The following is a 24,180-nucleotide window of genomic DNA, read 5'->3' as shown; positions in this document are numbered from 1 at the left end:
CTACTTCCTCTCTTAATTCCTATGGAAGCAGTAAAGGTGTACTTAGATTCTCAGAGGACTGTGGAGAAAAAACTTTTCTTTTCACATGACTGTACATTGCTTCAATTCAGCACACTTAAGTGTTGTGCCTGGGTTAACATGGATTTCTCTCCGACATTGTGCTTCACAGGAGATGTTAAACACATCATGTAGTCAGGCATGAAATCAATACAAAGTGTGTGTGAGGCAGATTTAAAGTGTTGTAAATTGCTTGTTTGCACCATAAGCAAACAAACACACACAAATTGCACACATGCTATATAAACACAAGCTTTGTTCTACCAATCACAAAAAAGAGTTAGAATTACTGTGCTTTGCAATACAATTAACAGTTTACAATTCACAAGAACGAAGTGAAAAGTCAGGTAGAAGTAACAATGATTTACCAAAATTAAATACATTTAATTTTTAATTTATACCAAATACCAACATTTACGGTAAGAGACACACAGACATATTACCTGTTAGTGCAGTTAAAAACCCAATGTGGGACAATAGGATCACATAATCAATACATCAGAATGTAAAGCAGCACGATTCAAATTAGTTTATTCATGTTCAGTAATTCAGCTCTGTTACTTTTTTTTTCAGTTTTTGGATCGTGGTTTACCCAATAGTAGAGCTGCAGCTATCTATTATTTTAGTAATCAAGTATTCTATTGGTTATTCCATCAAGTAATCAGATAAGAAATACTTTTACCTTCTAATGAGCAATAAAAAATATTGAAAAAAGAAAAAACACATCTGTCAAAATAAACTGTTCATTGATTTCTATTTTAGACATTACAGTATTTTTAATAATGTAACTACACACGACATCAGTATTTACATGCCATATTAAAATTTCATTTAAAAAATAAATAAATAAATGATCATAAATGTGTTATTATCAAGTAGTATAAGTTAGACATGGAACCTAAACTAAGGCATAAAATAAAATTGCCTGTACTCTGTCTTTTTGGACAACTTACATTAATTGGAGGCAAAAATAGTTCTGACAGTATTGTGTCTGCTGCAGGACATAGACATGTGTGTTTATGTGTATGTTTTTGTGCATGCGTGTTTAAGTGTGCTTGTGAATGAGCGAATTTGCTTATCTGTAAGCCTTTAAAAGAGTGTGTGGTGGCTGCAATGAAGAAAAGCGAGCATATTAGCTGAAGATTGTCCTGTGCTTTTTTGTGCCCCTGAAACAGACGTTATAATGGTTTACAAGTTAATTATAAATATTTTTATAATAAATTTAAATTTATAGCTTGTAATAATTCAGTGTCCAACCTAAAAGCCCCAACTCAGTGGCTTAGAGCTTTACTGGCCCATTTCTTCCTATAAATATAACAAATATTTCCCAGGATGGAAAACAATCTTTTATATTTATATTTTAAAATGTTAATACAGTTCCATTAATATAATATTATATATTATTTACTTTTATTATATATTATTTATTAATTTAAATCTGATCTGAAAAATAATGTTATGAAAGCTTTGAAATAAATATAGTGTAGTACACCTCGTGCCTCCCTTTAGACTCACCCCTGTTTATTGCAGGTGTCTCACTTTCTATTGCATTGACCTGCTGTCAGCAAGCAGCCTAATTTAAACATGTGTCAGACTAAGTTAACACTTCATCAGCATGTTTTATTGTAGCTTTACTTCTGTTGCTTTACTGTAGATTTTCACTGTGTAAAACAAACAGCGGTTGATGGAGCAGCTACAAAGTTCACTTTTCTTCACATTGGAGTTTGTTAAACAGGTGCTTTGATTAACGGCTGTTGCCGTACATTATGGAAAACCATAACCACCAGAACATTGATTGACATCATTACAATACAACTCTAATACTGCGTCATCTGTTCCCGGAGCTTTAGCTGTGTGCATAATCTGTTAATATTTGTAAAATGAACAACTGGCACTCCTTATCAGGATATAAAATCTGGAGCTTTGAGAGAGGGTATTAAGTGGAATATGGTTATATCAGTTCTTGGATCTACTGGTATTTCCCTTTTCAATCAGGGTCAGCTTTTAATACTTTTAACCATGAATTGTTCAGGCTATCCAACTGTCATCCCTACTTCTCTCTCCATTTCCTCTTCAACTTTCAGCCCAGTCTCTTAGCATTCAAGAGTTATCTTTCAAATCACTCTGTGTAATCATATGTCAGAGGCCACTTACTACTGTCTGTAGTTTTATTTCCATCTTCACTTCCCTCTTTGAAAATCTTTCCATTTCTTTTTCCTTTCTCACACATCTCTTCCTTTCTCACTATAATCATATGTCAGGAGCCTCTTTCTTTCACTCTAATCTGAGCAGTATAATAAAAAGTGCATTAAAAACATTAGAAAATCATTAGGTGCTAAAGGCAAAGCATGGCTCGTTTAACTGAGGGGGCTCCGGAGGTAATTTCATTATTTTACAGCCATAAGAGTGCAAGCTCACACACACACACAGACACACCAAGGAGGTCTGATATATTTTAACTAATGCAGCTCAGCCCTACCAACCATCTTAACACCGCCTGCAGTCTATAGGGCAATGCTAACATCAGAACTAATTGGCAAGAAAAGTTCATGCTTGTCTGTGTGTGTATGAGTGAAAGAGCGCCTGTGTTCAGTATTGCGTTGATAATATCATCCTGCAGTAAATGAAATGTAGAGCTGCAGTTTGGGCTTAGGTAAGTGCTTTGGCAGCAAATGAATTGGGATAACTTCTCGTAGCTGGGTGCATTTTTACTTAGAATAATAGATGGAGTCTATATGAGCACCCCTCTGACACACAACCCGTTTCTCTTATCGAATTCCTTTTCCTTCTTTTTTATTTTTCTCTCACACTCAGGTGTTTCTTTCTTTGATTTTGAATTTTGCTCACTGCTTCTGTGATTAATTCTTCCATAGATACTCTTCTTTCTGCGTAATTCACTCCTCTCTTTTGTCCCACACTCTCTGAAACCCATTTCTTATACTCTAGTTTACCATCCTTTATTAATCACCATGCAGTAGTAGTTTTACATTTGCTAGAAGAGAATTAAAAAAAAAAAGTCAGCTAAATGAATTACGGAAACGAATTAAGGGAATTACATGGAAGAGCCAATAAAGAAGAGAAACTATAATAACAGAACACAGAAAGAGGCAGTTATTCTGAGTGAGTGAGGTGATCATATTGAATCTATTATTCTTAGTGAAAATGCATTCAGCTAAGACAAGTTAACCCAATTCATTTGCAGCCAATGCACTTATCTAAACCCAGCCCACTGCTCTACATTTCATTTACTGCTACACAGCATTATCTACGCAATACTGCACACATGCAGACACACAGGTGGCCACCCTGCCTCTAAAACACAGTCACAGTTCCCTGTCATGTATGGATATATGGATAATCTCTGTTTCTCTCCTTTCTCTCTCTTACACACAGACACACAAAGACCTCTAGAGTTGTATGAAAGCAAATATGATATTCATACAATGTTCCTAATTAACATGCATTTTAAAATGTTCACCATGAGGAACACATAATTTTACCATTTATGTCACTGACTAGAATTTTTAGAATTTTAGAATTTGAATTTTTTACTATTTTAATGGTGTTTTTTTGTAAAAATAAATAAATAAATACAAGCCCTTTACAAGCAATCATCAAATGAGTTGTGTTGTGAAAAATTAGCACTGATATACTCTTTTATGGCTCTTTCCATCTATTTTTATAACAATTGGTATGTAAAAATTTGCGCGTGTTGCTAAAACTCTTGATATAATTTTATCAAACATGGTTTCACGATGACATGTCCTGTGTCATGTTTACAGTTTTCATAATCTGAAATCAGTTTGTTTTCATAAATGGAGTCAATCATTGTGTGTACCTCACAGAGCCAGAGGGGATGTCTGCCCCAGAGGTGGTTCCAGTAAACAGCAGCACAGCACGTGTCCTCTGGATCCCTCCTCTTCGACCCAATGGTGCAGTCACTGGTTACAACATCTATGTTAACGATCGCCTTCATGGCAATGTAGACAACAGCTCAGGGTCATACCTGCTGGGGGACCTACTGCCTTTTACTGTCTACAACATACAGGTACTCATACAAACAAGTGCAAATATGCAAAGAGAGACGTCTACTGTAAACATATGCGTCATGTTTTTCTGTTGATGTGCTTTTCAGGTGGAGGTGTGCACAGTGTATGCATGCGTCCGGAGCAACGTTACCAGAACTACTACTGTGGAGGACCTGCCTGCTGACTTGGCAACACCACATGCCCAAGTGATAAGTCCCAGGTAATTTACAAATGTACAGCCATTTTTTCATGATAGTAATTTTTTTTTTCTTTAACTTTCTTTGAAAAATTTAAAAAAAATTGCAATTTTTAGCTCATGTCGCCAAACGACTGACTGAAGGCCATGAGAAGGCATTGATCTATCTGTCCACAATTCAAAAGAATCACTATTTCTCGTCGAGTATTAATAAGATTTTTAATTTCCACGGAGCCATCATCTGATGGCATAAGGCCCGGTGGCCTGAATCGGCCTGGCAAATACTCTAAGATTTTCACAAATTTTACAGCTTTTCTATTGATAACGGTCAACACCCCATATTACACGAAAGTCATTAAATAATGGATAAACTATTAAATAACAGAAAAGTTGTCTTTTTTCTGCAGTCTGCTATAGAAATGTTTCTTTTTGTTTCTTTGTTTGTTTTTGTCTTTTTACAGTGAGTCCACTTTTTTTTTTTTAAAATATGACATTTTCTGTAAATTAATTAAAACTTTATATTTTGAGCTACTAAAACTTTCTCTCTAATTGTATACATTTAATATGTAGTTTCACTGTTCCGGCCCACTTATACTGTAATCAAAGTGGGCTGTCTATCGTCCATGATGTAAAATTAGTTTGACATTCCTGATTTAATGGAACATCACCCAACTTTGCTGTGGGTCACTTTGGTCATTTTATGGACAAAAACCTGTCGACTGTGACTTCTGAGCTGCATGAGCTACTACAACATTAATATTCTGGTTACAAGTGTTATGTGTATTTCTTGTGTTGTGATCTTTAAAATTTGTCATCAGTGCTAAGGCTGTTTTTAAATTTGCATAATATATCTGGTACTATGCTATATTGTGCGGACCTACAATCTGTATGAGTCATCATTCCTAATCTTTGTATGAATAAGATATAACTTTAATGATACAGCATAGTTGTACTGTAAAACTAGATTTAGTGGACAAACTTTAAAGATTACGATTAGTCTCTCAATTCTACCTTAAAATGAAAATAATCTACTACATTTTTCTCATTATAAAATTTGTTTAGAGCATTGACGTCTTATTTGCAGCCAGTTAATGGCATATGAAATGGTTGTTTCTCATGTGTGATGCAAACCACATTGTTGCAAATCTTGCAGTTGCAGAAAAATGCTGATTTGTGGCTTATTTTTCTTCTAGGAAACTGTGCAAGTTATAACTCTGTATGTTGCTAAAGAGGTCTTTCCTCTGCCAGATGTCAAGAGATTAAAAAAGGGGGGGAAATCAATAGTGTGAAGTGTATAAAGATACACACACCCCGACACCGTAACTCAACTTTGTCATGCATTAACCATGCATGAACGCGTGTGTATGTTTCAAAGTTTATGTGTGACTGTGTGGGTACAATTGTGTGAAAGGAGTGTGAAGGAGAGCATACCCCTGCCTATCGCTTTCATTTTGTTCTGGTTGCCCCCCTTCTCTCTCTGTCAGGGTGGTGAGATTAGATTGGTCCCATCCAGGCAGACCCAGTGGGATCATGCTGGGCTTTGAGGTTTTAAGACGTACCCTCAGATCATGTGCTGGTGGGTCAACAGGGATCACATCCGCCGTGGGGGAGGAGTTAAATGGCACAGGTGGTTTAAGGTTTAGATGTTCCTACCTGCAGTGTCCGGCAAGTCATGGTGTGTGCAGCATGTCCTGCTTCCATCCAGACATACAGGTGATTATGCTGCCATCATTTTCTACTCATAAAAATATCTATTCTTTTTTCCAACCATGTTTTGAAGAAGGTCAGGTTAAAACAGTTTTATTCATGGATACATTGACATTTGTTTTGGGTTTTTTTTTTTCCAGTGTTCATTTTTTTCATCTTTTTTCTGCTATAATCGTCTCTCCCCTGCCCTTTCCACTTCAGTACTTTAGTCTCTTTTAACAAGAAGTTGCTGTGAGTAAACATAAAAAAATTTGCTGTACAACAACAATGTGTACAAAAGGAGATAGATGTCCAGGGTCTTGGCTGCTGATCTGAAGTGGAGAATGCATAATCCCTCAGGATAGTATGGTCTTCACCACAGAGACCAATAGGGAAGTGCGAACACTTCCTTTTCCAAACAACCACTTTTATAAGGGATTCAGAATCAACCTCTCAGTGATTAATTTCTCTAAACAGATTAACTTGTCATCTGCATTGACTTCCATCCTTATGTCATTGAATGCCAGCCAAGTTGGCACAGTGAATGCCTGCTATACATTTCTCCCCACATTACCCAGGGGCAGAAACAGTATCAGCAACATATTTACAAGTACACCTGCTTATGTACTGCAAGAGAATATGCTGAGATTTAGCACATGCAACATATGTGCTTAAAGAGGAGGGCTTTATTTTACAAATGTGTACACAATACACACACACACACACAGGCTGACAGATGCCTCTCTGCACAGCTAGTCATGTGAGCAACATAAAGGAGTATGGATATACATACTCTATTCGTCCTTGTTTAATAGAACTACATAAGTTATTTCCTTAATGTAGTCCCGAGTCCCAAGTAAGAAAAACAAAATGTCAGTGGGGTTTTTTTTGGCAAATATAAACAAGGAGTGATGGAAAACGTGGATTTTCTGACTTGATTATGTGAATATAATAATAGAAAGTGCTAACTTGTGCACCATGAGCTCCCAATCAGGATTGAGCTCCCAAAAAGTACCACTGTACCTTTTAGTCAGCCTAGAATTCATAAAGTTACAGATGTTTATGTTGAAAAGAGTCATGGCGTATTTGAAGAAACCCTGAAACTGTTAATTTTGGCATGAGTATTTCATCACAATCATCCTAAAATAAATATCCCCCGCCAAAAATTTTTTATTAGCCTCCTATTTGACTTGCAGTTCCACACTCAATAATCTCAACTTTAAGAATTTGATTGAGTTGATTTTATTTACACATCATCTTATATGTTTTTTTCAATTGCGTATTAAACAGGTTTGCTGCAGTGGAGTAATTTACACAAAGAAGCCACATCATCACTGCTGTGAGGACAGCTATTTGAGTTTGAATAACTCCTCCAACCCAGTCTGCTGCAATGGCAAACTAGTCCCATCTCTTCCTGACCATCAGTGCTGTGGAGGATATTATGCCCATGTGAAAACCAGTGAGTTCCAAATTACTTTATGTAGTGTGTTTCCACTAACCTCAAATTTATTGTGTTCTGCTTTCATGGGGTTTGCTCTTCTTCGTGTTGCTCAAGTGTTTACTTCATTTGTCCTTGTCTTTGTAGATGAATACTGCTGTCCTGACCACTCACAGGGCCGGGTCTCTGTGGGGCTGGGTGACAGCTGCTGTGGGGGGGTTCCTTACTCAGTGACAGGCGGCCAGCTCTGCTGTAGTGGGACCCTTCATGATGGCTATGGGGTCCAGTGCTGTGGAGGCCAAATCGTGGATAAAACACTGGTGTGCTGTGGTGATGCTGAGAGGGGTGCAGTGCATAAATATGCTCCAGGTGAGTAAAGAAACACACGGGTCAAAATGTAAGCTAGCATTAGCTGTTGTTTGAGTGTTTTTTTTCCCAGTGTTGAAGACACGGTTGTTTAAGTCTGACAGCCTGATGAGTTGTCGTCGTATCAAATTTTGTCTGGAGAAAAAGTAAAGGCCCTTTTAAAAGAAAACTAGTTGCTGTGGTGTAAGAAGGATTTTGTCAAAGTTAAGTTGGTGGTTATGATTTAACGTCTACCTAGGGAAAAAGCGACAGGAGAGTTGAGCAGAAGAAAAAGGTTGAGAGATAGACACATGGTGCAGGAACGTAGGGTCGTTTCCCTTTCTTTCTCTCCCGCAGTGTCCCAAAGCACCCGGATACCATGGCACAGATGGGACTGTGCGCGTGTGTCTGTGTGTTGGTGTGTGTAAATGTGTGTGCCATTAGACATCTTTGTCATGGCAGATGATGATGAAACACACTCAGGATGGCACCGTTGAGGGCACTGCCAAGCACACAGCAGGAGAAATACACACTCATTCTCTCTCATACGCACACACTTTTACACATTTAGACGTTTTTCAGGCGCCCCCCATACACACACACAGAGTCAACAGGGTGCTCTCGGCAGGGTTTGCTTGAGTGTTGAGTGCCAGAGAAAAACACGTGGACTCTATTCATCACACATAAACAATGGCCCCATATGGGCTGGCCTATAGTACTCTGTTAGGCTATCCATACACACACTCACACACAAAAGCTCTACTTACGCAGAAATATATAAATTGCTGATTTTAAAAAATTTATAGAAAAGAGTTATTTTTCTTTCTTGGCTGTTCTTTTTATTTTTTTTTACCCCCAACGCGTACTTTTTATTCATTGTCAGTAAGACTCTTTTGGAAAGTTGTTAAGTGTTAACTTTCTTCTGAGTAATCCTTTGTAATTTAACATATATTATTATATTCCACCTCATCTTGCCCATTTTGTCTCATCTTTCTTTTCTTCTCCTCCACTAGATCCTCTGTTATCTCTTCCAGCTGAGCAGGCTATATGGTCATCCTTCATTTGAGGAGGCCTCCCAAGGAGTGCATATGCTCCCTACCTCTTCTTCCTCTCCATCTTCTCTTATTTCTCATCTCCTCTCCAACTCTGTCATCTTGTTTTACTCAACTCGTTTCCCCAAACTCTTCTGCTTCATCCTCTGGTCTCTTGCTCTTCCTTTTTATTCTCTTACCACGTTTTCTTCTAACTTTTCCTCCTCTCTCCCCTCCCTTCCTTTATGTGCCCCCTTCCCATCCACTCATCAGTCATTAGCGTTAGCTTCCCCATTGAGAACATATGGTATGATGGATCGTAGGGCTAGCGGCGCTAGCAAGGCTAAGGGCCATTTGCCGGGTGCATTGCGCTGTCGGGGAGCCCTGGGGCCAGCTATGCAACCTCGACCCCACACGTCTGTTTCAAGACAGTCACACACAACATGCACACAGCAACACTATTATAGGATAGGCTACTTAACCTTGGCACCACACACTCTCATTTCTCTTTCTCATTGAGTGCAAGGTTTGCTATTTTTAATGATGCAGAGAGACAAATTTGTGTAGAAGACAGAAAAATGGAAAGACGGAATCAGAGAAACTAACAACATCAGAATATATGCAGGTCACTTTTTTAAAGTGAGTGAGAAACAAAAAGTAACTAACGCTATATTGTATAACATTTTGTTATAAACACTTGCATTGAATGAAAAAATGTCAAATTAAACAACTGATGCAGAAAGAAATGTAAGAGAAGGCGAAAGAATAAAAAATACTGAGTTAAATGCAAACACACAAAAAAGATCGGAAGTGAGTAAGAGAGAAAGTACGAGGAAAAAAAACCCCAGAGGAGTGGTGAAGAGCTAGATGGAGCAGATTAAAGGAGGAGTGAAGGGTATCCCATTGTGCCCAGCTGATAGACTAGGTTAGGCTGATGTGATTATGGGGTCCCTGAAGTGCGATCTATCACACATTACCGTCCACACTGTCAACAACCATACACACACACTGCAGGGGAACAGCAATGCCAGGAGACAGCCGTCTGGCAACGGATACATGTACCGGCTTGTGTGCACATGTGCACACGTAGATAAACACACAAGCATTCAAACACAAACACAGCAACAATCAAGCATCGGTACACACACACCTGTATAAAAATTTGAGTTGCATGTGCTTGCACATTCATCCAAAAATATACACATACACACATGTGCTTTGGACTGGACTATTTGATTTAAAATGGGAAAGCTCCCAGTGTAAATCAAATGAAATTGAAGTGGGTCAGAAACATACCTCATCCAACCCTTCTCAAACACAAGAAATCAACACAACAACACACATCAGTGGGCAGGGTTCAGTCTTTCTTTGTGGTTGTCCTGCAGTAAAAGTTTTGGCATCAGTCTTACTTTCATTCTGTCTTCCACTCATTTCCGCTTGGATATCATTATTTATTATTTCAGTGACTCATACTAAAATGTTTTAAAGCTGCAGTGACTTGCATGTGTTTTTGTTTGTTTGTTTGTTTGTTTGTTTGTTTGTTTGTTTGTTTGTTTGTTTGTTTGTTTGTTTGTTTGTTTTCCAACTCAAGCTCCTCTCTAGTGTTACTATCAAATTATTATATACTAATATTTTTTTCCAGCTTATGACTGTGATAATAATAGCACATCTGGAATGTATTCACAATACTTGACTTGTTCTGTATTTTGTCATAATCCACCCTTATTTCTAAAAACATCAAATTAATTTTGACCTCATAATTCTTCACACAATACCCCATATTGACAAAGTGAAAAAAGTTTGCTTAAAATTATTGCAAATGTAGTAAAAAATTAAAAAAAAATTATATATATATTGTAGTTTCTCCCATTTCCAGAACTCATCAGTTGGGATGGGGAGCATCAGTGCATGGACATTTTTAGACCTCTCCAGAGATGTTCAGTTGGGTTCAAGTCTTGGTGCTGGCTGGGCCACTAAAGGAGTGCCCACAGAGTTGTCCCAAAGCCACTCCTTGGCTATGTGCTTAGGGTCTTTGTCCTGTTGGAAGATGAACTCTTTCCCCAGTCCAAGCTCCAGACTCCTCTAGATCAGGTCATATCAAGAATGACTCACAATACATTGTTACAGTCTCCCAGCTCCTGCTGACAAAAAACCTCCCCACAGCATGATGCTGCCACCATCATGTTTCACTGTAGGGATGATACTAGCCAGGTGATGAGTGGTACCTGGTTTCCTATTTTTTACATCAGACCAGAAAATGTTGTTTCTTGTGGTCTTGGAGTCCTTTTGGAAAACTCCATGTGGGCTGTCATGTGCCTTTTACTGAGGAGTGGCTTCCATTGACCATTCTACCATAGAGGCCTGATTGGTTGAGTGCTGCAGAAAAAGTTGTCCTATTGGAAGGTTCTTTTAACCTCCTAGGACCTGGATGTGGACATCACATTTTGGGTTGTCTAGACCAAAATACTACATTTGCCTCTACAAGGGCCTGATATCCACTTACGAGGACATTATACTGCCACTGCTCTATTGAAATTTTAAACAAATATCCTCATATGTGGATCTCATTTTTCTCAGAAACAAAAATTAGGTGAAAAAAAAATCTGGTAATTCTTTGTTTTTACATTCATTATGTGCCAATCAGCCCAAATGTCAAAGAGAAATTAAAAATGCATGCCATGGAAGAGTTCGGGTCTTAGGAGGTTAAAGTGACCATCGTGTTTTTAGTCACCTCCCCGACTAAGGCCCTTCTACCCTAATTTTCCAGATTTGCCTGGAGGCCAGCTCGAGGAAAAGTCCTGTTGGGATGATGGAGCCCACTGTGCTCATTGAGACCTTCAATTCTGCAGAATATTTTTCGTACCCTTGCCCAGTTCTGTGCCCCTGTCCCAAAGTCCACAGACAATTACAGTACTTGGATTTTATGGGTTGGTTTGTACTCTGACATGCACTGTTAGCTATGGGACGTTAGACTGGTGTGTGGCTTTCCAAATTATGTCCAATCAACTGAATTTACCACAGGTGGATTCCAGTCAAGGTCTAGAAATATCTGACTGAGCATCTGTGGAAATGGATGGGCTTGAGCTGAGTTGAGTATAAATGCAAAAGCTGTGAATACATATGTACGTTTTATCTTAGTTTTTTACTTTTAATACGTTTTCAAGAATTTCAAGCAAACTTGTTTCACTTTGTTCTTTTGGTGTATTGTGTATACAATTTTTTGTTGAAAAATAAGTTTAACCCTATTTGGAATAAGGCTGTAACATGACAAAAAAACAAGTGAAGTGCTGTGAATACTCTCTGGATTCAATGTACATTAGTTTTGTAGTGGGAATGTTTCTTGTGGTTGAGAAGATCCAGTCTGTCACCAATGTGGATCCACTGGAGCTTATTGTCCGTCTTTCCAGTCAAACTGTTTTTTGTTGTTGTTTTGTTTTGTTTTTTTAAATCTATCTGTTCAAATAACACCTACAGTATATACCATCAGTAACAGCCAGCCTAATTTCTACTCTGGGCAATTTTGTAGTTTGATGTATTATTGTGATGGGCCATAATCCTTTCCTCAGTGTCCTGAGTTGTTACACAATAACACAAAGTCTCTGTGCTAAATCCTTCTCTTCCAAATCTGCTGGTTTGTTTAAACAGCTTCCATTTCACTTTCAAGTAGATTAAACACTGTTTGTTTTTGGACAAGAGAGCCTCAGTTTTCCCACAGTATTTCCTCCTGTGCTGCAGGTTCGAGACCAACTTTTAAGCTTTTCATTTGCTCCTCTTTTCTTCTTTTCCTGAGTTTGTATGTAAGATGTTTAGCTAAGACTTAGGTGAGATTAGATGGAGTTTAAAGGAACTGAGTTTGGCGTCTTTGGCCTCCCATTGGTTCCTGACTCTCCTTAAGTCCCATGCCTCACTGGGCTCTATCATTTAACCTTTATACTTTTTCATTATCATGTCCAGATCTTTAACTCTTCAATCTGCCCTTCAACCCCATCAAATCCATCTCTCAATGTGGGTGCTACCATAAATGCCCTCCCCACTTCAATTTTTCTGCAAGTGAGTGAATCTTAAAAAATGTGTGCATTTCTTTAACTCCTTCTCTTACTCCCTCCCTCTGTCCCAGCCCAGCAGGCCCCATCCAGACGTTCAAGGACAAATCTGAATATCCCTTTTCACCGTTTAAGTGTTAAAAGCCTGCCGGTGCCGGGGTGTTATCTTAACGCGCCTTGCCGTGCCATCATCAGAGCGCGTGATGAAAATGGCTGTGATGATGCTAAAAGAAAAAAAGAGGAGGGGGAGAAAAAGTAATAATCAAATATGTTTTTCAAGGGCACAGTGACCATTTGCTGGAGGGAAATTATCCCAGTAGTTAAGCTAGCTCACTCTGAGCCTGGTGGAGTTGTGAGAGTGGATTCGTTTGTGTGTGTAAGTGTGTGCAAATGTGCAAGGTGTATTACTTCAACTTAGTGTATGCATCCTTTCCTTCTTCTCTGTTGCTGAGTGTTTTTGTATCTGTGTGAACATGTGGTTGCTTTTTTACATATATCTTTATGCACAGAGACATAGATTCTTTGCATGTGCTTTGATTGTTTATGCCAAGAGATTCTCATCACTTTCTCTGTGTGTATGTATTTCGGTTTGTGTATGTGTGTTTATCATTGCCAAAAACCCCTCATCAATGATGGGTAGCAAATGGCCAACAGTAGTGCATTCCAAACAGCAGCGTCTGGCTGCTTTAGAAGATCGAGTACTCTCTGAACACAGGAAGACATTTCTCTCTCTGTTAATGTATTTATGATGATGGCTTTTCTATTAGGTTTACTTTAATGACTGGCAAGAATAAAACCAGAGGCTGTCAGGAACACAGCACACAGATGAGGGGTGTGTGTGTGTGTGTGTGTGTGCGTGCGTGCGTGTGTTTGCGTGATTGTGTCTATGTTGTATTTGCGTTATTATATTTTGTTTGTGTTACTCTTGTTGTTACATGTTTTGGATACATTAAAGTTGTAATTTAAAAGTATGCACACACATGGAGATTTACATTTACAGGAAGTGATTACTATTGTATGAATTAAATATGCTTATCTGATACAAAGGTGGACATCATTGCATTTAAAATAGTTTTATATCAGTACCCTTTAATAACCTTGAACAAGTCCAATAGGCAAATTGGCATTTCCGAGTTTGCCCTGTAATGCACATCTACTAAAAATCTCAGATGAGTTTGAATCTCAGTCCAGGCCAGAGGTCGTTTCCTGAAAAGCTTGTGAATGCAATAACTTGAGAACAAGACATTGTATGATTTACAAAATGATACCATAGGTGCGTCTACTAGAAGGCTGTGGAAAATGAGAATGTCTTTATATTTTTCCCATCCACTCTAAAGGGGGCTATTTTATGTATCATAAAGATACTGAAAACTTTTTGGCCTGCAGATCGCATCCATTCAAGACACTGCTTGTGATTCCAGTAGATACACCAAGGGGTATTTCAGAAGCATCGCAGAAGGAGCTCTTCGCTCTGTATCACCTAAAGTAGCACACATCAAGCTCCACAGAGCAAGTGAATAGTGCAGGAAGTCAAGCACAGGAATGGCATAACGACTCCTGAAGTCAGAACTGGTGTATTCTTAGAATTGAAGTTGAGGAGAAACTGGTGGATTAGTAGAAAGGCTTTGATATAATAAAAAAAATAAAAGTAAAAAAAAAAGAAAGATGGGTGGCAAAGTGGCGCAAGAGTAAGAGAGGCTCTGATTCAAATCCATCAGGACTCTCTTGTGGGGTGTTTTCATATTCTCCGTGTACAGGTTTCCTCCAGATACTTCCTCCAGTTTCCTCTTATAGTCCAGAGTCATGCATGTTAGTTTAACTGGGGATTTTAAATTGACCAGAGGTGTCTAAGCAGAAGAAAACGGAGGAATGGATAGATATTAATTATCATTAGTTGTAATCAGTATTTACTTTAAACCATACAAACAAATATTTTATATTTACTGATTCTGTCATGAAATGTGTTTTATTTTAGAAGATCTTACTGCATACAAAAAAGAAAATCTTGCTCATTTCACATCGTTTAGTTGTTCTTTTTTTTGTGTTGTAAATCTGTTTAAGTCTTTTAGTTGTTGGTTTCTCCTAGTCCTCATCTCATTCTGTGTCCTTCTTACATATCGTTTGAGCACACATGAACAGCTGCTTCCTGTGTTTCAGTCTTTAGTGAATCCCTGTTGGGTTTTGAAATTTTAACTACTAGCAATCCATTTATTTGAGCTTAGCACTCACACAAACACTGAAGGCGTTTATATGCAAAGATGCATGTACAAGCACACGCCCAGCTGGTAATATTGCTGAGATTAGAAAAAAAGAAAAGAAAGATGTCAGAAAGGCAAGAGGACATCCCGTCAGCTGGGAAAAGAGTATGTGTGTGTGTGTGTGGATTTGATTATGTGTACGCTTGCTGCCTCAACATCCAGATGTGTGTGTTCCAAGGGAATACTGTGCACTGTGTGAGAAAGTCAATTCACAGTGATTTCATCTCTTGACATGGCATATAGTATGGCCTCTATGGAGCAGAAAGTACACATAAGTGCACACACAAGTTTTTTTGTATTTCAAGTTGAAGGAGTTCCTCTTTCTTTGACTGTGATCAGCACAGAGCTGAAAGAGAACGTTTTCATAGGGCTCTGTGCAGTTCGGTGAAAAAATAAGTTCACCCCACAATTCACTAGCCTGCACTTTCAGCGGTAGTAACATGAATTTAACGGTTTCTTTATGATTAAATCAGTGTTTTACATCATTCTGGACGAATTTTGGCCCACCCTTCTTTATGATGGTGCTTCAGTTAATTGACGTTTGCAGGCATTTTTTTAATGCAGAGATCACTTAAGGTCCTGCCACAGTATTTTGAATCAGATTCAGGTCTGGACTTGGGCTGCGCCATTGCAATCACTTGATTCTTTTCTGTTTTTTAACCCTTCTGATTTATACTTAGTGCTGTGCTTGGGATCATTGTCCTGTTGAATGACCCATCCAGGTTTTAGGCGTCAGTCAGATGGACGCAGATTTTACTATAGAATACTTTGGTATACAAAGGAGTTCGACTCAGTGACTGAAAGGTGTCTAGGTCATACGGCTGAAAAACAAGCCCACCCGATCACCCCTCCATTACCATGTTTGGCAGCTAGTAAGGTGCTTGTGTTGAATTACTGCATTTGTTTTTTGCCACTAATATTTGAGTAAATCTTATTGCCCTGCATACAAGTGCAAAATTACCGTTGTATTCGCTACCCTTCCATTTCTGTATATAAGCAAGAGAAAGTCTGACCGAAGAAACAGAAATAATAATGTCACAATCAAAGGATTAGGCTGAGTCATGTATGACTTTAAAAAATATTTGTACCTTCCTAGTAAAGTCAGAAAAAACGAATTCTGCCTTTAGTGCGACCATCACCTAAAATTCAAGAAATAAAACATTTCTAAAACTATCCGTCTTTCTAACTATAAATGTATTCCAATCAGCCACAAATATAAAACCATTGGAGTGAAGATCACCTACCATCTTGTGGTATTGCAGTTTTCTGCTAAGAAGGTTTTTTTGATTCATGCTATACATCTAAAACCTTCTCATGGCATCATGGGGAACAACCCACAGCAGTAGCTGCCTCCCCAAAAGGACTGTTCGTACCATTACGTCACAAAACTGCGAATGCTCACCCCGGACATCCCGGAAACCTTTGTGGTCAAGATTTTGGTTTTCTCAGGTTAAATCTACAAGAAAGATTATGCTACTCTTACTTTCATAATAGAATAAATCTCAAATCAAAGACATATTTTAAAATATTTCAGTGGTTTTCCTGATGTAGTTTGTTGTAGCCAGTATATATCTGTCATGATCTATAATTTTAAGTAGCACACGATTTTTTTTCTCCATAAAACCTGCTTCAGCTTAAGTGTGTGCTGCATAAACACAAATATGTGTGTGTGTGTACATTCGCTGTGCACTTTGTGCCAAACCCCTTGTAATATATTCAGGTATTTAAAAGTGTTTGGTTTGTTTAAAGTTGTAGAGGGGTTTTGGTCTCCTAGAGAGCTCGGATAACCCTAATCCACAACACACATTTTTATCAGTAGTTCATTGGCAGGACTAAATATTGACTTATCATTAAGTGGAATGACTGAAACCCTAATAATAATTCACGTTGTCTAAGCACCTTGTGTTGACGCGGCGCTCCCGACGCTATTAACGAATGTATGCAAATCCTGCGTAAATCTGAAGATTAGGGCTGAAGCATTCTGTGATGCAAGAGAGAAAACAAGAGGTGTGTGATAAAATGTTGTCTGCACATACACACCCATGCAAAAAAAAAAAAAAAAAACCCACACAGCTTATAGAGAGGAAGAGAAAATAGGGGTGTGCATTTCAAATGTTAACACAAATGAACAGGGATGTCACACATACCCATACACAGATAACGCGTATAGAGACAGGGATTGAATTCCTGCTGAATGCATGATAATACAATAGTGAAGTTTAGCTGCAGAACAGTAAACAAGTGATTCAGACCTATGAACGGTGTGAATACAGAGAGAGTGATAGAGTAATAGTGCAAGGAAAATGGGGTAAGAGGAAGGCAGAGACAGGAGGAAGACATGGAGATGATAAAGAGAAAAGGTAGCAAGTTAAGGAAGTACATGCATGAGGACCAGAGAAATGTGAACATTCAGGGGAAACCAGCTGTTCGTGCAGGAGTTTGCTCACCTGTAGAGAGAAAAAGAAGGTAGATTATTAAAGGTAATATAAGATTACACAGAATGTGGGGTCAGGACAAGAAATTCATCAGTGAACAAGCTGATGAAGAAGATTTAAATCCTGAACTTCAGGTCACAACTGATAAACATGGCATTTCTTAGAGTAGGTGAAAGACTTATGTGTTTGAACAGAGCCATGTTAGATGACGCAGAGAATGACGGTTCGATTGCTGCAGAGGAACTATAAGTAAAGCAAATGATTGAAAACTATGAGATGCAGAGGGCCTGGCGTCCGGATGGAAAGAAGGAGAAGGGGTGAGGATGCTGAGAGGACGACGGATGAGCAGAGAGAAGCTATTTTGGAAAAGTGTTGAGCTGTTTATTTGCGCGTCATTGAAGCTGAAGTAAGGCGCTGGGGGAATTGGCCACCAAGCCCCCGCTCCGCAACAGCTGCCGCTGCTAAGTGAGTTACTAGCCGTCAGACTGCTTTTATGTCACACAATCACATACACATGCGCTTTCCTGTCACATTGTGCCTGTGATGGATGCTTTGAGCATATAATGCACTGCAGCGGCGCAATGGAAAATATGTGCCATTCTGCACTTTTGGCCTTTAAGTGAACTGATTGCTTAAATTAACAGAATTTAATGTGCTGAAAGTGTAAATGCTGATTAGAGTGTTAAATAATAAGTTATTTATCACTCCACAACAAGCTGCATTCCCATTAAAGAGTGAAGCTGTGTTACAAAGCAGTGACTTAGTGTTTAATGTGTGCTGTCAAATAAAATGGGCATCACAGCTGGGGGTAGATAGAGCTACAGATCAGCATGTCATCAACTGTTAGGATACATTTACTAAATACCTCATAACATATAGATTATTTTCACAATAAACTAAATAACCAGTAAGACTGTGGCTTCTTCCAGTATATCACTCTGTAATTCAAAATTAGGCGCTTTTACTTTGGGAGTGCTCTCATTAAACTGTGATTAAAATCAGTCTATTTTTTTATCATTGCAGTTAGATTTTTTTAGTCAGCCTGGCCATCCTTTGCTCATTTGTATTTCTAATGCTCCTTCACAGCAGGGAGTTACTGACTCAGCATTATAGTGGGACGTTATTATAGCCTTTAATTCATTGCAAAGCCAGAGCTTGCCAGTCTAAACTATCGTCTAAAGCTAATCCATCCAAGCAGCCAGGTTGACTGAATGGTTATCAGGGCCACTAGAAAAAAGGCAGAGTGGAAATTCACTCCAGTATCCTCAGCTGCTGTTAGGTTCGTCTCTCCTACGTGCTGCTGTCGGGTTTGCCCTCCTCTCCGTGACCTAACATTCATCAGATCCACGAAAGTGTCAGTAATTTTCAATTTGTATGATTTATGTATGCCAAGTCAAAACAAGTTGATTTAGTTGTTATAGTATCAAAAGATGGCGGTGAGGAGGAACCCCATGAGTTTAGGGGTTAGACAGCAACCAAGGTTCTCCACCTCTCCCTCAGACTGTCATCTTTTTATCATTGCTGTCTAACAAAGACCATAGAGAACCCTTATCAGTCCTCATTGGTGTCTTTTCTCAGTAAAAAAAATTTCTGGGCTTCCTAATTATGTTTCAACATTGGAATACAAACATCTTGTTAAGAAATATTAGGAGAGTTTTCAATGTACCATTAGTCTTTAAATATCCCAACTATTCTTTAACAAGCATAAACTATTTTTATTGGATCATTTCTTGCTCCACTAGGAATTTCTCCCTTGAATCTCTGTGTACTGCCAAAGTTTTAATTTGTCTGTCATCGAAACCAACTCACGTTATTTCAATTTGAAACGTGAAGTGCTGGAGATTGTGAAGAAACATACTTGAAATTTGATATTCAGCTGCAAAACATTTACAGGTAAATGGAGTGATAGCATGCATTTTAAATGTCACCTTGCTGCTGAAGGTGAAGTGGTGGCAGACAGACATCACCTATCACTGTCAGAAATGGCAGCTCTCAGAAAAACGCACTTTCTTTCCCGTTGCAGTCTTTAGACAGCATAGCCTGAATATTACTGCTCAGAGAGGAGAAATAGTATGCAGGGGAGGAGGGGATGGAGGAAAGAGGAAGAGGATACGTGGATAAGAGTTGATAAGAAGAGAGGCACAATAATATTCAGAGCAGCCTAAATACTCTTTCTGTTCATATCGGAAAACATAGATTAAGGAATGAAGGAAAGGGGAGTTTAGAAAAGGAGGAAGGACGAGGACTGAGGCAGGAAGAAAGGTTACAGAGGGAAGAGGATGACAGAAAAGATGAAAAAACTAAGAAGCCCGAATAGTATTACAGAATATCCTTTTTAGTGTAGAGTGATAGATGACAAGGAAAAGAAAATGTGTTTTATGTTATAGAGAAACATAAAAGCTGATTTTAGACATCAGACATCACAGCAAAGCTGTTATATAGAAAGATAAAGAGAAATATGCAATAAATCACAGAGACGATGCCAGGAGACCAGCTGAATTCTGGGAGCGTGGGAAGACCTTTGATGGATTTGTATGTTTCTTAAACAGCTGTTCAGACTTAAGAAATGTGGAAATGTCATTTTATAAAAAAAATAATATTTAATAATTATCTCACCATATATATTTTCAGTACCTAAATTTGCACAGCACACTGTAGTGTGAAGTGGATCCAAGATAAATCATTTCCTGGTATGTTAAGATCAGAATGAAAGTGGAACAAAATAATGGCATGATGCATATTCTCTCTTGCTTCAGGTTTCATCTGCTGTGGTCACGAGTATGTAAACTCTTCAACAACTCTTTGCTGTGTGGGCAATGAAGGATATCCCACAATGCACCCTGCTGGCAATGCCACGATGACACTCCGCTGCTGTGGTTCAAAGGTCATACATCAGGATCAGGAATGCTGCAGTGGGATTGGCTTTGACCCCCAACGACATGTGTGTGCAGACAGACCCACGCCTGGTCTGGTAATAGAGGTGTGTGATTACGTGAGACAATGTGTTTTTATATCTATGTATTTATATTAGTGTGTGTTTTCTTGTTTTCCACATCATTAACCTTAGATGGGGAAATCTGATGCACACTGATCATTCAGTCAACCAGTATTTGGCAGTTGTGTCCATTTCTTTCTACATCTGTATTACAGATAACAAAATAAAGCAAAAACCCGATCTGGTTGAATAGTTTAAGTTCACTTTCCCCTTAGAAGGAAAGTTGACAATCACATGCTATGGCCTTCATAGACACAAGATGTCAGTACTTTTAAATACCTCTGCCAGATTTTGGCCAGCATATTATAGTTTTGGAAGAATGACATTCCATCTCTCATGTTGACTTCCAGAGACTTGATGAATCCATGAAATCCTTCTAATCCACTTACTGTATGTTTGGTTTTCCTTTAATTTGTAACCTCATTTATACGCTTACTTCTTGTTAGACCTTGTGAGCACTAGCAGCAGCTGTAGTGTTGTTGTAACTTATTTTACTACTATTTCATGTCGCCGCTGCAGTTCGACTGTCAAGTATTTAAGGTGTGATATTGCAAGCTAGAAAAAATGGCAGGTGGACTTCTGTAGGTTGCCTCCTTTTAAGCTCTTAAGAGTACCATGACCTTGTTGACTGAGAACTGAAAGGTTTCAGGTGTTTAGCATCTTCAAGTAGTGTTTCTTCTGAAAGTTTATTAGTGGACGAGAAATTGTAGGATCACATGTAGAAAATAATGGCATAAATAAACAAAAACTATAGATCTTATATTATCTGAAAATTGTAGGTGTCACATTTACAAACTGACCTACCCAAAAATAGAAATGGATGCCCCAATTAAGCATTTGCTAAAAGCCTTGCAGATTGGCTGAAATTACATGAAGGAGCTGATCATCTCCAGCAGCCCAGTGGACATTAGACAGAATTTCTGTTTTTTTTGTCTATCAAACTTGCTCTCATTGTCGCATCAGGAGTTGGGGACTGGCCCATCCTCCATTTATCAACTGAGGTCCTGTGGCGTTTGTGTGTTCCTAAGCCAGCATGAGATGGCACATGCATGCACACATACACACACACAAACAGTGACAAAGGGTAGGAACTCTCATTAGCTCTAATGATGTCATTAAGGGCCATGTATGCAACACAGACACACACACGCTGTATATAGTGATTTTCTCCTTCAGAATATAACAGCAAATAAGAGGATCGTAAGCTTCCATAAGGTGCGTTTCTGTGCTAGTTCACTTAAAGAAATTTTTCTTTTCTCTTCTCCTTCATTCATTCTGTCTGTCTCTCTTTTTTCTCTGTGCAGCACCAGTGTTTGCAGGGCGCTGTGTGTCCTGTGGTTGCAGCATCTACAGCTTACTGCGGCTCCTGTGGCCTTGATCCATCTATGACTGCGTGCACATGGGTCCTGTCTGCGCACACACACCCTGAGACACAATCCACAACATACTCACCGTTCATCAGCATCACACAGGAAACTCTCACTGCGGACCTGTCTGCACATACAAACAGAAGTAATGACAGTTACAAAATGTTTAACTCACGCAGTCACGCACACACTGACAACAAGCAGCTGAAGGGAAGCATGTGCCCATCGCATGAGGAGGTAGTGTACAGTGGAGATGCCACCGTATATACCTTTACAGGTAATTGATGAGCTCGTATGTATGTGTCTTTTTATTAGTAATTTAAAAGTTCCTGGGTATGTGCCAGAATTTTTTTTCTTTAGTGTCTAGAGCAAGGGTGTTAAACATACAGCCCGGGGGTCAGACTAGGCCTGGCAAAGACTCCAATCTGGCCCACTCACCAGTTTTAGTTAATGCGAAGGACAACATAAATTTAGGAATTGTTTTGATTGTATTTTTATGATTTTTATAGCTTTTCCTCTTGATAAAGACCAATTAAGTTATCAATAAACAATTAAATGCCAGTTTTTCTTTCAGTAACTTCACTGTAAACAAACAAAAAAGAAGAAAAATAGAGCATTTTTTGTGAATTAGCTAAACTTTATTGTTTCATAATTACAGGGCTACCAATTTTGTGATGACAAATTTGTTTCATTTACTACTTCTTCTTTAGAGTCCCTGGTCCAGAGTATCTAATGTCTGTTTTACCGAGGTGCTTTTTGTTAACTGTTGAAGTTTTACCAGCTTTTGGTTTTCTTGTCACATCCTGATTATGCGTCTGATTATACCTTAAACATGTATGTAGTTTTTTATTTGTAGCTAAAGTTGTAGCTGCATGTGAGTCAGTAAGCAATCTGAACAGCCAGGAAGATTATACCTACTTCTTTTAAGACAAATCTGTAGATGGCCAAGTACCAAGTCAAGTTGCATAAGTTAAAAGACACAATCAGTTTTGCCACTTGATGAAATTTGATTGTGGTCCAAATATAAGATGACAAATGAATGCATAAAGTCAGCCACATCGCCCTCTAGTTCCCTGGAAATTTAAGTAAATTAGTCTTTAGTATCAGTACTTTTCTATAGGCTTAATGTGTTTTAGTTATAAACAAGTATTTGCAGCCCTGCATTGAAATTATTACTTTTCTTCCACTTCAGTTCTCTGAGTCACAGTGAAGAATAAGTAAAACGGCACAGCCATCTGTAAAACATGGCGTTCACAGAAAGTGCAAGCCTGCAGAAGCCAGTTCTGCATTTACTCTAAATGTGTCAGCCGCTACAATCAAAGGGCTTTACAGACAGATGCCCTTCCGCACACACTCCCTCTGTCACACACACGCACCAAGACAGCTGCTGCAGTGCACGTTAATAGCTCTAACATGGTAACTCTGTCTGCGCTGTACACTTGCCTGTTATTAAAACTTAGAGATGGGCGTTTAAATGCCATTTTCACATTCTCTACTATTTATCAGCCCAAAGGGAGCAGGAACGTGTTTGTGTTTGTGGGCGTGTGTGTCGTGATTTTCAGTCTGTCCACACATTATTTATCTGGGTAGTTACGTCTGTTAAATCAAGACTAATTGTGGTTGTGGATATGTGTGTGTATGGGTGGTTGTGTCCTCATAATGATATGTGTTTTTGCATCCAGTTAGTTACTATTTTAGTGTGGCTCTGGAGTGTAGCTCTGCGTATGTGTTTTCATTACTTTGTGTGTGTATGTGTGCATGTGGCATGGGGTGGTTAGGATAAGAGTTTCTAGGCGATGCTGTGACACCATCTGGGCAGAGGCACATAAAGCTGTCGCCACCCACCATACACCAGATGTTTCTCAAGCACACACACACATGCACACACACATTCATGCGCAGAGTATCATGCTATACTTCTCTGGGAGAAAAAAAGAGAGAAGTAAGATTACGCCCAGATAGCTCCACATGTGAAGTGGGTGACATAAGTGTAAGCTGTATTATCCACAAGAGCTTTGTATTAACTTAGCTTTTCAATATCTTACAATCAAACACAGAAAAACAGATTGTATTATATCTCTAGGCAAACCTAACTGCTGTTTTTTTTCATCTGTACATTTTTTTCTACTTTAATTATTCCAGAAGTACAGACAAGAATCCCAGACTGGTAGTTTACAAGAGACCATTTACACTCCTAAAAGTAATGCACAGATGTGTGCAAGTACAGCTATATGTATAAATACTCCTGTGCTTATACCTTTGCAAAAGGGTTGTAATAACCTGTCTGTCATAGTGCTTCGT

General features: G+C 38.7%; 1 protein-coding gene across 6 annotated transcripts in view; it reads left to right on the top strand.

Annotated features, from left to right (window-relative positions):
- The window catches only part of ush2a (Usher syndrome 2A (autosomal recessive, mild)), a 216,882-nt gene that overhangs the window by 139,474 nt on the left and 53,228 nt on the right, over positions 1 to 24,180 (top strand). For all 6 annotated transcript variants that reach the window (XM_063477546.1, XM_063477553.1, XM_063477570.1 and 3 more), the window contains exons 58-64: positions 3,903 to 4,105; positions 4,193 to 4,305; positions 5,766 to 5,994; positions 7,258 to 7,426; positions 7,553 to 7,774; positions 20,274 to 20,497; positions 21,817 to 22,156. In XM_063477546.1, the coding sequence (XP_063333616.1) occupies positions 3,903 to 4,105; positions 4,193 to 4,305; positions 5,766 to 5,994; positions 7,258 to 7,426; positions 7,553 to 7,774; positions 20,274 to 20,497; positions 21,817 to 22,156 (1,500 nt within the window). The remainder of the gene's footprint in view (positions 1 to 3,902; positions 4,106 to 4,192; positions 4,306 to 5,765; positions 5,995 to 7,257; positions 7,427 to 7,552; positions 7,775 to 20,273; positions 20,498 to 21,816; positions 22,157 to 24,180) is intronic.

The sequence above is a fragment of the Pelmatolapia mariae genome, linkage group LG1, assembly GCF_036321145.2.
Source record: "Pelmatolapia mariae isolate MD_Pm_ZW linkage group LG1, Pm_UMD_F_2, whole genome shotgun sequence".
In the NCBI taxonomy this organism is placed as follows: domain Eukaryota; kingdom Metazoa; phylum Chordata; class Actinopteri; order Cichliformes; family Cichlidae; genus Pelmatolapia; species Pelmatolapia mariae.
The sequence above is the reverse complement of the archived record's forward strand: the minus strand, read 5'-3'. Positions and strand labels throughout refer to the sequence as shown.